We start from the raw sequence: 14,780 nt of genomic DNA, 5'->3' as shown, positions 1-14,780 counted from the left end.
CTCATATAATTGTGTTATTAATGAAAAAAACAATTTTAAGCTTGTAGAGACAATTTTAGGGTTGAAAATGACGTTAAGGACAAACGTGATCCAATAGATAGAATGAGGACATTTTTAAATTCATTTCTAATATGTTAAGGATATTTCTTATCCAATAATGAATAGATGAAAATAATTAATCCAATAAATGAAATGAGGATATCTTAAAATCATTCCTAATAAGTTTAGAACATTTTTTAAAAACTAATTTTCTAATAGGTTAAAGGAAATTTTTCTTATCCAATTCAGTTAAATTGTTCTGTAAAACGCATATTTGATTTGATGCTCTACAATTATTAGTTATAAATAGGATCTATAATTTAATTATAATTTATAATCATAATTATATGAGTGCCTTTCAAGGAAAAATTATGATTACTGATTTTTTGAATATATAATTTAAAGAACAAAATTAATGATACATTAATTAGTACAAATATTTATGATTGCATACCAAAATTAAAAAAAAGCACTTATGAGAATATATCTTACTAACATTACAATATTTGCTAAATTAGTTTAATCTAGATATCTAAAAATTAGTCACTAAACTAAATATGTACAAAAATAGAATAAAAATTCATATATTTGTTATAAATAGGCTTTCTATCATAGTCATTCATACATCTCTCTCTCTCTCTCTCTCAAAAGCTCTTCTCTCTTCTCATAGAAAATCATTAAACATTTGAAAAGAAAGAACACCAATGACAAAAATTATTTTGACATTGTTTGCCCTAGCTCTAATTGTAGGCCAAATAACAAATGCAACAATTCAATGTGGTACTGATGTTGCACCAAAAATAATTAGTTGTTTTAGTTTTTTGCTAGGTAGAGCAACATCACCTAGTCAAGATTGTTGTGTTGGATTACAAAGTTTGGCTAAAACAGCTGCTGCTTCACAACCAAACCACAAAGATATTTGCAATTGTATCAAAGTTGCTGTTCAAACATTTGCAATGGATTATTCAAAAGCTAAACAACTTCCTCAACTTTGTAATTACCCTAGCATTATACCAATTGAACCTAATCTTGATTGTTCTAAGTAAGCATTTGTCATCCTAAAATTTAGTATGAGTACTATTAATTAAACTTGTTAGTTATTGTGTTTTAGGTGTCAAAGGAGTGTTCAAACACAATGGATATATATAGCAGATTTCCAACAAAATCATAATTATTTTGAATCAAAAAACTATTGTGCTCTGAATTCAAGAAAATGATCAAAATTGTCCTTAGTGTATGAGTAATGCTTTATCTTGGTCCTTAATATATTTTACTCATATTTCTTCTGATCAACATGATATGAATGAAACTTTTATTTGTTTACTAGATGAGTAATTGTAGATGCTAGACACATCCCCAATATTACAAGTAGCTACGTAATCTTTTTCCTTCTTTTATTCATAATCATATATGATACAAGAAAAAATTGTGGCATATGCTTGGTATAAGTGTAATTGTCCATGCTAGACATACATACTTTCTATGATGCAAAAGTACAACACTACATAATTTTTTCTTCAATCCCAAAAGTTCATCTATTAACATCACATAAAGCTAGAAGAATTTGGTCATCTACCAAATAATAGTTCTATCCAGACCAAGCAGCCAAATCTATGAAGCCTTCACGAATTCAGAGGCGAACCTAGGATTTGAAGACTTTGGGTGCACAAATAAACTAAAAAAAAAACAAAGAAAATATTGGGCACTCTAGCTAGATTCAAACCCTAGTCTCACGGATGGTACTTCTAGTTTGTACCAGCAAAACAAGGGCACTTCTATATTCTTCACGGTGCATTGTTAATTATATCTTATTTTTTGTTAGTTTCTCAAGATACATATATACATATAATTTTTTTCAAAGTTAATTTGTTATGAGACAACGACCGATGAAAGTAACAAACCAAAAGAAAAATCACATAATATTATGTGGGAAACCCTCGTGAAGAAAATCATAACCAGTAACTAACTTTTTAAAGCCATGTTTATGTAATCTCCTTCTCCCTCGCAATCAGGCCGACAAACATAACATAATCAGGCCACCTACCCTATTAAAAGGAAAAACTTTCTAATTACACAAACATATATATTTACTAATCTCTCTATAGTTTAAAAATATTTACATATTGTCTCACTATTAATAATTTCATATCAAATTTTAAGTCAAATACATTTAAATACATGTATTTTTGCTACCAAAATACACTCTAAAATACAAATACATAGGGAGAGAGACGGTGAGAGAGCCAATGTATCCTAGATATATACATGTGAATCACACTATATACATGTATCTAGAATTCTAAATACATTCTGAAATACATATACATAGGGAGAGAGGTGAGCGAGGAAGTTAGTGTATCTCAAATACATGCAAATTCACTTGATTACAATGTATCTAGAACAAAATACACATAATTTTAACTCTATATATCCAAGATACATATATCTTGACGTGCTAGAGACATGTATCTGAAAACCAAAATATGACATTAATGATAATTTCAAAAATTCACAAAAAGACACATGATTAAGTTTTAAACTAGTAAGATTTGTGTTGTTTGTCGATATTAAAAGTGATCTTTTAACTTTTTTACTCCAAATAAGAATGAGAAACCATCCCAATATACTCTTGAATATGAACCAACTTTCTTGGCTTTGGATTGAGAGTTGACCAATTTAGACTCTTGAATGTGAACCAACTTTCTTTGCTTTGGATTGAGTTGACCATTTTAGACTAAAGACCAAAACCCAAGTTGAAATTAAAAGGAATGTCATGTCAAAAATATCAACAAAGTCATCTATTCTTCCAAGATGGCAATTTAATGACTTTTTTTCCTATTAAAAGCATACTATTTAATGCAAAGCATCTATGCCACCCACCCACCCACTTTTCTTTCTTCTTTCTCTTAACCATTTTCCCATCATTTTTCCCTTTAATCTAATGGATCTTCTCTTACTCTTCTCCCAATGTCCACCACTCCCTCCTACGTCTACGGCGGCCCACCACCACCTCTAACCACCAATACGCTCATCGAGAGCCTCAATAAAATCGGCCTCGGCTACGCAATTGCAATTGCCCTAGCCTTCCTCTTCCTCCTATCCACTCTCCTCCTTTCCTCTTACCTCTGCTGCCGCTCCACCGCCTATCGCCGCCGTCAATCCCAATCCCAAACCCGAAACCCGAACACCGGAATTTACATTCCGAGTGTAATTTTCATTGCTGAGGAAGACGAAAACGACGACGTTTCATCTCAAAATACATTCGCGGGCCTTGATCAAGCTGTAATCAATTCGTACCCTAAACTGATTTACTCGAAGAGAAACGGAAATTTGGGAACCGGAAACGACGTCGTTTGTTCGATTTGTTTGTGCGATTACAAGGAAGCGGAGATGTTACGGATGTTACCTGAGTGTAAGCATTATTTTCATGTGATGTGTATAGATGCGTGGCTGAAATTGAATGCTTCGTGTCCAGTCTGCCGGAACTCTCCATTGCCGACGCCGATGTCGACGCCGTTGTCGGAGGTGGTCCCACTTTCACAATATTCCGATGGTCGGAGAAGACATTGATCACTGAAGAATTTATTTTAAATGTTAGTTTTTACCCTTATTTTTATATTTGAAATTGGAATTTTTGTTGAATATATATGCAGGAAGTTGTAGCAGGTTGTGATTTTTTTTCTTAAAAATAGTCTTATAACATACTTCACTGTTGAAGGGTTTTAACCCTCAGTATACACAAGTTGCTAGTTCGATGCTCACTCATAACAACAAACACAACTAGGATAATTTAAAATGAAGGCATCTAGGATAAGATAGAAGTGTCCTCGATGGAGGACAAGATGCACAAAATAAGGTTGAGATGGTTCAAACATGTAAAGATGAGATGCACGGACGTCCTAGTGCGGAGGTATGACGGGTTGACTATGAATGATTCTAGGCAAGGTTAAAGTAGATTGAAAAAGTATTAAGAAGAGGTGATTAGCTAAGACATTGCACAACTTCACCTTACCGACGACATGACTTTATATAGGAGGTTATGAAAAACACAAATTAGGGTAGACGGTTAATTAGGTAGTTAAGTGTTGTCTCGCTTATTGTCCTATACAATTAGTCAGTGTATTACTCTTGTAATTTCTTGCCCCTTGTGTTTGGTTACTATTTATTGTTTATTGTACTCTGATTATCATATTCTCTTGTTGTGATTATTGTTCAGGACGATTCATCATGTTGGCTATAATATTTTTTCAAGGCTTCTTCATTTTCGTCATTTCTTTTTTTGAGCTGTTATGGACTACTTTTTCCTTGAGTTAAAGGTTCTATAGGATACATACATCTACCTCCAAGATAGGGGTAATTCTATGTGTATACTACCCTTCTTCTTACACTCCACTGTGAGATTACACTGAATATGTTGTTGTTGTTGTTGTTGTTGTATATATGTTTAAAGACCATAAAATTAAATGTCATTTTAATATGTCCAATACATCTTTAGTTTAAGGCTACAATGTTCAAATTTTTCTTATTTTCATAAATTCTGTAACAAATTAAAATTAGACAAACAAATTACAATAAAAAAAATATTGTTCACATTTTTATTTAATTATTGAAATTGAAACAATAAGGTGGGCTACCTTTATAGTCCTTAGTGCCGTAGAATTTTTCTAATTCTAATCATTAAATTGAGAGTTAAGTGTAAAGATCAAAATAGTGAACAACTAGTATTGATCTAGTCTTATTCAACAATATTTATATATTATCAATTCTCTTTTGAGTTGAGTTTGGTGGGTTGCTGGAGAATATGGACGCTAAAAAAGACTTTGAAAAGAAAATCTACCAATTGAGAAATTCAGCAAGCTTGAATATTTTATTATTTTTTTTAACTTTATTCATGCATTCTCAACTTCTTGTTTGCTGAATTTTTTTTTTATGTTCTTTGTAAATCTTTAGGAAATATACGAGTCGTTATGTAATTGTTGGTTGAATATACGGGAAAAATGAATTATATTCACGAACCTCACGAGATTGGTATTTGATTAAAACAAGAAGAAGAAAAAGTTGAACCAACCTCCACAGGTTAATTAGAACTTAGGAACGATGTTGAAAAGATTTCGAATACAGTGAGAGTAGGAACAGTAATGACTAGCGAATTGCGCCAAGTGCTAAACTTCAGTATGTCCTCGATCCAATTTTGAGTGTAGACAAGTAGACACTTAAACTTGTGTAAAATTGAACAAGTAGACACATATGTCCTACATGACATAATACACGCAAGACGCCATGTAGGAAACAAAATTACCATGTAGGGTGCCATGTAGGAAGAATGTGTCGATTTGTTCAATTTTATACAAATTTAAGTGTCTACTTGTGCACACCCAAAATTAAAGGTCATAGTTGTCAGCTGACGTCAAGTTAATGACCATGTTTATGTATTATGCCTTAGTAAAATAAAAAATTGATGTCCATCTTAGATAGGAATATACCTAGAACGACTTACTTGATTATGAAATAGAAAGATATATGATTGTGTTCATGTTGGTCCATCACATCCCCACTCAATAACGATGTAATTGTGAGACCAATTTGGATAGATGATCAGAGGCTTGAAAGACCATGATCATGTCATTAGCCTCATAAATCAATAACTAGATGAATGAACTAAATCGATGAAATCAAATACTTTACTGATTGCGTAGCAAATCGTATACACTGAAATTTCTCGCAATATATGATCACAACCAATTTACTTACTTTCAGTCTTTAAATTTAAGTAGATTTAATCAACCAAAATCTTCTATTGGTTACTTACGCACTTGTTTAATTTGCGGTATTGAAACAAACTAGAATATTGCTAAGTATCAAATTATTTGAAAACGATATGTGACCTTTGCTAGTCTATATTACTTGTACGATTATGTACACTTTGTGTTCCCCCATTTGTTTGACTCTCTCTTCTCTCATCACTCTCCCTCTCTTCCTCCTCCGTTGTCTCGCCAGTGAAAGTTTTCTGTTTTCCTTTCAAATATTTTAGGGATGCATTTTGTGTTTAATAGTATTAGTTAAATTGAAATGTATGGTTATGATTTTAGTTGGTTCAATTTGGTAATTTATAAAGAGAAAATACATTAAAAAAAAACTCACCCCCTGAACTTGGCAGCGAAACTTACTTTAGGACTTTAACTTTACTAGTAATTATTTACCCCCCTTATCTCTTTTCAAGTGAATTTAAATACACTCAAACAGCTGACGTGGCAAGTAAAAAAAATTATTGCGCGTAAATACCAAAAATTTAAAAGAAAAAGAATAAGTGGGTCCCATTTTTTCTTTTTAGCCAATAATTTTTTTTCCCTTCATCTTCCTCACACACCACCACCCCTCTCGCCCTCAACTACTACTTGCACCACCTCTTTCTTCTTCGTCGAACCCCCCACCTCTTTAATTTCTCCTTCTTCAAAACCCCCATCTCGACTCTATTTTTCCTCTTAGAAGCCTCACCCTCTTTCTTTCTCTCCGGATCTGCCGCCTCAACCACCTGATTGTTCCTGACTGTCAGACCACCAAGACACCTAGTAACAATCTGAACGCGTGGAATCAAGGACTCGCCATCGCAATCCAACTTCTCTACTTCATTTTCCTCCTCTTGTTCATTTCCACCACGATTCTTGAAGAACTCTTCTTGAGAAGCCCTAAGAGTTTCGTAAGCAACACAAAGACACTTCTTTTTCTCAACACCAACCTTATTACACTTACAAACCATTGAAGCGTTCACATAATCTTGATTAGACTTCTTTTTCTTGGCGATAACAAACTTCCTTCGACGAATTTTATTTTTGGGTGAAGGCAAAGCCAATTGACTTGTATTAGGGTTTCTGGAAACTGACTTTTGGGTTTTCATCGCCGATTTGGCCATCATTAGTGACTTACAAGATTTTGAAAAGCTCGGACTGTGTTCAACATTGGGGTTCAAATTTTTGTTATTCTTGGAATATTTCTTAGGTGTAAGCCTAGGGGATTTTGCAGTTGGAATCCATCAATCACTGGGGAAAAGCAATGTGATTGTCACCGGAAAGTTGATCGGAGTTTGGATTTTGACATTTTGGATCAATCTTTCAATTGTGATCGAATTTGTTCAATTGCAATCGTGACTGAGTTGAGGACTAGGGATCTTATTTTTTGATTTTTTTTGCTTTCTAAAATTATGAATAAATAAAAAGAAACAAAATAAAAGAGATAAAAAAGTAAAAATTAAATAATGTTCTACGTGGCATTGATGTGGCAATGATGTGGCGCTGGCATATTTGTCACGCCCCGAGCCTACACTCTGGGCGGGACTATCACTTGAGAACCATTGTTGGCCCCAAGTGAACCCTTGGCCTGACTTACTTACTCATCAGAAGACTTAGACATACGAAAGAGAATCCAAATACAAGATAACTCAACATGTCGAAAGAGAATCCATATACAAGATAACTCAACATGTCCCAAAACTAAATTCATAATGTTTTAAGAAAATAAACATTTAACTTAGCCAAAGTGGCAACTCAAATCTGAACATAAGCCAATAACCAAATGATGACGAATGAACAACATCTGATTGAATATCTATGAAGCCTCTAAAACAACTGAGATGGATGTCGGGACAGGCCCACTGTTATACCCCATTTTAACCGGATCAAAATAGTGTACAACATTTTGATGATTTTCTAATTAATAGCTAATTTAAGAAGTCGCCACCTAATTATTTAGGGTGAATTAGGGCACCTAAAATTGATTAAAGTCATGCCTAAAGTTAACTTTATTTTAAGGTCTACTAAACTTAAGATTCTAGGTAAGGGTTCAACTAATCTAAAGGGAAGGGGTTAGGCACTTAAATTTAATTAGGCTAAGTAAAAGAGGTAAGAAACAAGTTTAAACTGCTAAGTAAATGAATATGTATTATCATTTAAGTAACAAAAATAGTGTCAGTTGGATTTGAAAGAAAGTGATGGGCTAATCCAAATGTAAAAACAAACAATCTGCTAGTTAGGCTTAAAAGAATATAAGTTGGTTGCTTCTTTTGTTTTTATAGAAAAATCTGAAGTTAATTATTTTTATTCAAAATGGTTAGATCTTGTGAGGCTAAACAACTGTAGCTAATATTAAAATATATCGGTCTATTTAGGAAAAAGTGTAAGTCCATGACCAAAGTTAAAACAAGAATCATTGATTAGTTTTACACTCACGAGTTGTTAAAAGATAATAGGTAATTGAAATCTTTTTTTTTTAGTATTAAACATGACTCTAGAGAACAAGCTGATTGTTTTCAATTCAAGTTATTAAACTATATGCAATTCACTAATAAAGTATTCAAATACAGATCAAACATGTCTAGATTGTAGAAAAAAAAAGCATCAAAGCAAACCAAATAATTAAGCAAGCATAAAGGTAAATGATAGGCTAGACAACTAATTTTGTACAGATAGGTTTTTGGAAATAGGAAAAGCGAGTAAATGTTTTATCAAAATACGAGTGATCAATCCCATGTTCGATTTATGCGAGCTCCGTATGACAATGGTGTCGTTGAGTCTCACGGTGAGACTCTTCAACTCCGGTATGTACATGTAAACAAAGATAAGAAAAGAAATAAAAATTAGCAAGCATGTAATGGCTAAGTATCAAAATGAACAATGAAATTTCTAGCAAATAACAATAAGCAAACTAAAAAGAAAACAGTCATACGAGAGAAGCGCAACAATGATTATAGCCATATAACAAATTAAGAGCATCAACTTCATCTCCCTAATACGACAATTTATGGTCTACTTAAATATACATAATCTCATAACCATGATCCTAGGATGATATTAAAGAGAGTTTGCATTTAGAGTAATAGGGACAAATGACAACATTATTTATACAAGACTATTAATTAATTCATTTAGTTAAAGATGGTTAAAAATAGTTCTTTTATATAGTGTATCTATCATATAACGAAATCTTAATCATGATTTCCAGAAGAACTAAGTCATGGATTTGAATCGTCAAACTAGTAGATTCAATAATTGATCCTAAGTTCATGCTTTTCTACAATACAAAATAAATAGAGTTATTTATGCAAAGTTTAAAAATATGATAAGAAAGTTAGAGTCAGAGTCATGTACATAATCATTTATTTGAAGCTACAAACATGGAATATGAACCACAAGCACAAAAAAAAATATATAATTTGTCATTTTTCATATAGAAACTAATACCGAACACGCTGGCCAGCTGGATAAAAGAGTAAAATATAACAAAGTAAAGCGGTCGAGATTACCGATTGTGGGACAGTGAACTGAGGGCTTGTCGATCTAGAATCCTGAACTTGCTATTTCAAAACGAGCAAGGATGAATAACCTTTGCTAAAACTGAAACATGTATGAAAGTATTTCGAAGCTAGGAAACTAACACTTTTCGTGGGTGTTCTTGCAAGTGTTCTGGCCTTTGAGAAAGGTGAAAATTTTCCAATGTTCAAAGGTGCTTTTGGCTGAGAGTTCGAGATGTATTTATAGGCCAAAATTCAGATTAAGATATGTTTGAGCGGGAGTTTGAACATGGCTGTTTGAATTCAAAATGACTGTTCACAATAATTCAAAATAAAGCCAAAGAGATGCTGAAATCTCTTTGTATTGCAGGTCTACATATTTCATAATAGGCCAAGGATTTGAAATCTTTTGAGTGCTTAAAGAGAAAAAATTGCCTTGATAGAGAAAGATGTTGAAAAAAAAAGAGTGAGAAGAGTTTCACCAAAATAAAGAAACCAAAATATGTCCATGTTAAAAGCTAAATGTAGATTTGCACGAAATGGAAAAGGAGAAAGTGATGTTTTGGAGAGAAGTGTGGCTGATGAGTTTAGAATAATATTAGGGTTGAAGATTTTCTGATATATTTTAAATGGGCTAGCGAATTTGGGCCTATTTTGGACAGATTTGATACAAAAAAATGGGCTGAATATTTGATCCGATTGGTATTCGATTAGGTCCAATTTTATGGTCCTTTTCTTTCTTATATTAATTCTTTTGAGCTTCTAACTAGTATAAATACATTATATAAAATTTTTAGTAAGGACGAAACTTTAAATAAAGTAACGACAATTTATTTTAAAGAAGACGACAATAAAGTAATAATAGTAATGTCGAAAATAAAAATATATAATTTTAAAATAGTGAAAATGATAATACAAAGATGATAATCATAAAAATAATAAAAGTTAAAGTAATATAGATAATTACGATAGCAGTGGAGATAAATGGAAAATAATAGTGAATTATAAAGTATTCGACTTATTAGCAACTTAGAAGCTCAACGAAATAAATTAGAAGAAAGAAGGGACAAAATTTGGTGTCAACAGCTTGCCCCTCTTCGACCGGAGACGATGAAAGAGTTTTCGAGCCAAGAAGTTGACTAAGTCACCAATTTTGTCTCGACCAACAAATATAGGCACAGGAAGAGTTTTAGAGGAGTGGTACTAACGTAATTTAGTCAAGAGGGGTCACAGAATGAGTTAATTGAGCTAAAATGTAGAGGTGGTTATGAAAGAAGAATTGGATAACCTACATTTCACGTATTCGTGGTATGTAGGTAGAAATGAGTTCGAGAGTAGATCCTTGACCTTTGCTAGCTAGTTTGATATTCCTCTTCATTAAATTTGCTCAGTTCACTGCTAAGTAAGAATTCCACGTTGTGTTGTGTCCTTTTTTATGTCGTCCACATCTGTGGTTTGATTTGAGAATTCATCCTCTTGGATGTTCTCGGCAAAGACTGAATAAACTTGTTAGTAGAAACTGTAATTTATATAGAGAAGTGGCATGTTTTACCGTATTCAACATATGTATTTTTTTCTTTGACCTTTGTTGGACAGCTAAACTTTCTCAACAAAATGCCCCAGTTTACTGCTAAGAGAGAGTTCCACGTTGTGATGCGTCTTTGGTTGCTTTAGACTATTTTTCCTGAAACTCGTGTTAAAACTTGTCATTAAGGTGAGAGATCAAATTAAAGTGTAAGAACGTATAAATGAATGGTAATATATGTATGTGTGAGAATGGTATGAAGTCGTGTGACTTATGAAAGACGTGTGGCCAAATGTTGTCTTTAGTTGTCTTTAGAGACTTGGTAAATAAAGATGTCTCTGATTGTCTACAGAGACTTGATGTTGAGAGCCGAATGGCTTATGATGATAAGGTCGTATGACCAATTGGTATCTCTGTTTGTCTTCGAAGATATAATGGCATATGACGTCTCTGGTTGTTTTCAGAGACTTGATGATGAATGATGTCTGTAAAGTTTAAGGTAAAGTCATTAAAGTAAGTAAAGTAGATTAAAGTAGTTGGTAAAGTAGTGAATTAAGTAAGAGTGTAGTCGTCTGGCTTATGCAAATGATGTAGCTAATGTCTCTGGTTGTCTTCAGAGACTTGAATGATAAATAAGGCCACTGGTTGTCTTCGGGGACTTAAATGAGGCCTTCGGTTGTCTTCGAGGTCCCAATGATAAATGATGTCTAATATCCTTCGATTGTATATGGGGACTAGAATGATAAATAAGGCCACCGGTTGTCTTCAGGGTCTCGATGATAAGTGATGTCATATCCTATTTTAGGGTGGATGAACCCATGTCCTATTTTAGGGTGGACGAACCCAAATGTCCTCCGATTGTCTACGGGGACTAGTTGTAATGATGCCTCCGATTGTTTTTCGAGGCTTGATGAAGTGACGCCTCCAATTGTTTTCGGGGCTTGATGAAGTAATGCCTCCAATTGTCTTTGGGGTTAGACGTTGATTGTTGTAAAAATGTAGAGCAAAATTATAAATAAAGTCATGATAAAGTAAAATAAGACAAAGGTAGGTGAAAAATAAAGTCGTGTGAGATATGATGGTGGAGTCATGGGGCCAAGTGATATCTTTAATTATTTTTGAAGGCCTTTGCTGATTCGTAATTAGTTGAAAGTCGCTTCTGATCTTCGATAATTAAGCCTTTATGTACAATTTGGTGGATTGAGTGGCCCTTATAATGAACTTCATTCTTATTCAATAAATCGAGGGAATTTTACCTGCAAATTTTGGGTAAATATGTTAGTAAGAATATAATGTCATGATGAATTAAAAGAAATAAAGTAAAATTAAAGATGTGGTCATTTGGTTTATTCAGGCGAGGTCCTGGAGGCAAACGATGATTTTAATGTAATCCAATAGTGACTTCTTGTATCTTTGTTGTTCCTGCACTCAAAGAAAAATTCTTACTTGGAAAGGGGTATTGATTCGCGTTTACTCGAAGCTTGACTTTGTTGGCCTATCGTCCATCATGTTTGTTCAGACCTTGTGATCTCCGTTTGAGACTTGGTAGATGAACAATAAAAATATATCTTATAAAATAAAAATTATCATTTGAAAGAGATATTTGTTAGTGTAAAAGAATGTAAGTCTATGTTTATAAGTTGTGAAAAGTAATTTCTACCAACTCTTAGATTGTGACAATTTTGAAACAAAATGAACATCCTTTGTCTATTAAACTTCTTGTCAGGCAGCAGTCTATAGCTTGACAATATCCGGTCATTCCTTGACCATATTTGCCAAAATCTGCCCCAGTGTAGATTTTGAAGAAGCATACTGAATTTATGTTGTGATGAGACCGAACCTTATATAGGTTGCCTACGTATCTCGCCAAGAGAATCAGGTCAAAACGTAGTTCAAAGTACATAGAAATGATTTAAAATTTTCTATTAACAGTACAGAATCCGATTTGAATTTACTACATCTTCCACTAAGGAAATCAGGTCATGTGTAGGTCAAGTTACATAAATAGTAAAGGGATTTTGAATTTCTCTCCTAATGTGACTGAACCATATGTGGGTGGCATACGTATCCCACCGAGGGAATCATGTCAGGCGTAGTTATCCTATTACAAATAAGGAAATTTAGAAATGTTCTATAGTAAAACCGAACCCTATGTGGGTTGCCTACGTATCATACCAAAGGAATCAGGTCAGAACGTAGTTCGTAAATTACATGGAAAGTGGAAGTTACATTCACAAGAAACCTATCTAAAGTCTCCCTTTGGTGTAGTTTCTTAACTTCTCTTGAATGGAAAACTTCATGCTCGAATATTGTCATGTTTCATGGTCGATTGTTCAACTATAGATTGTCTTCACATCCTTCGAAAATCTTGCTTGGCTTCAAACTTTGTTCATTTGTTTCATTATGTCACAATCATAAAGTTGACAGATTTAATTTGAAAATTAATATATAAAAGAAAAATGAAAGTACTAAGTAAGAAGTAATTAAGAAAATAGGAAATGCATTCATAGATTTTGCAATTAAGCTTTCAAAAAATGAGGCAAAACAACATAAAGTTTTAAGGCACGATTTAAGCCTCAATTTTTTTTAAAATAGTGCTACTCCAAAAGTTTTACTATTTGTTCAATCTACCAAGACTCTCGGCGAACCACAAACGGAGTATAAGTCCAATTCTTCAAAGTCTCCTCTGGTTCAGCACCCCAAAAGGTCGGTGTCTCGGTGGTGTAGAAAGGCATGTAAGATGTTGTTGCAGTAACCTCTATCGTTGCTTGTCTTTGGGTTGTTAAGATAGGAGCACCAAAGGCCGATAAAGTATCATTTTCCACCTTTTATAATGGGCACAATACTTCCGTTCAGCACCACATTTTCCTCTATAGTTATCATGTTCACATCAACATTTCCATGTTTAGGCAAAGGGTTATTGTTCACGTTGGGCTGAGGTCCAGTAAGTTGGATTGTTCCTTCTTTAATTAAAGCGTCAATCTTGTTTTTGAGACCATAACAATCCTTAGTGTCGTGTCCAACAACTCCAGAATGATAGGCACAACGCTTGGAACTGTCAAACCATTTTGGAATGGGATCAGGAATTTTCCCTTCAATCGGTTGTATCATACCTGCTATTTCAACCTTTCAAACAACTGAGCCAATGGTTCGGCTATTTTTGTGTAGTTGTGAGTGGTTTTGATTTCATGATTTGGACGAGCTCTAGCTGCGGTATATGGTCGACTTTGAAAAGTTGAAGCTTGGACTGCTTGGTATGAATGTGGTTTACTATAAGTGGGAGCTCGAGGTTGATAGTAGTTTGCCTGGGTGTTGTAGACATGGTAAGGAGTTGATGGATAATGATAGAAAGTCTCCGAGGATTCACCAAATTGGTAAGGGTAAATGGGTTGATGTGGTTGATTTAGGTAGGGAGGAACTTGACTTGGTCAACATCCTTGGTCAATCATGACAACAGATACATCTTCTTTCTTCTTTTTGTTCCCATTGATAGAACCATATTGAATCGTTTTGCTTGCAGCATGCAAGGCTATAAAGTCTTGGATTCTTCCTGATTTGATCCCTTCTTCCAAAATTTCTCCCATTCTAATGATTTCTGTGAATTTTTGTCCCATCATGGTTATCATTTTCTCATAGTAAAAACTGTTATCTTGGGATTCAATGAATGTAACAGTTATTTCACTTTCACTCTTCGGTGGTTAGACTCTAGCTGTTTCTAACCTCCAACGTAGAGCATACTCACGAAATGTCTCAGTAGACTTCTTCTTTAACTTAGTGAGGTAGAACCTATCTGGTATGATGTCGGTATTGTACTTGAATCGATTTATAAAGTCTTGTGCCATATCACTCCAACCACGCCATGTATGGAGATCTTGTTGTGTGTACCAAACAAGAGCTTCACCAAATAAACTTTTTATGAACAACTTTACTCTG

General features: G+C 33.7%; 1 protein-coding gene across 1 annotated transcript; it reads left to right on the top strand.

Annotated features, from left to right (window-relative positions):
* The first annotated feature begins 2,949 nt into the window (after window positions 1-2,949).
* LOC125864573 (RING-H2 finger protein ATL67-like) lies at window positions 2,950-3,700 on the top strand. Its single transcript, XM_049544591.1, has one exon. The coding sequence runs from the start codon at window positions 3,007-3,009 to the stop codon at window positions 3,607-3,609; it is 603 nt and encodes a 200-aa protein (XP_049400548.1). The 5' UTR covers window positions 2,950-3,006; the 3' UTR covers window positions 3,610-3,700.
* The last annotated feature ends 11,080 nt before the right edge of the window (window positions 3,701-14,780 follow it).

The sequence above is a fragment of the Solanum stenotomum genome, chromosome 5, assembly GCF_019186545.1.
Source record: "Solanum stenotomum isolate F172 chromosome 5, ASM1918654v1, whole genome shotgun sequence".
Lineage (NCBI taxonomy): Eukaryota > Viridiplantae > Streptophyta > Magnoliopsida > Solanales > Solanaceae > Solanum > Solanum stenotomum.
The sequence above is the reverse complement of the archived record's forward strand: the minus strand, read 5'-3'. Positions and strand labels throughout refer to the sequence as shown.

Bases quoted from the DNA above. Each gene is read 5' to 3' on its own strand.
- LOC125864573 (XM_049544591.1), top strand. From the start codon at position 3,007: ATGTCCACCACTCCCTCCTACGTCTACGGCGGCCCACCACCACCTCTA.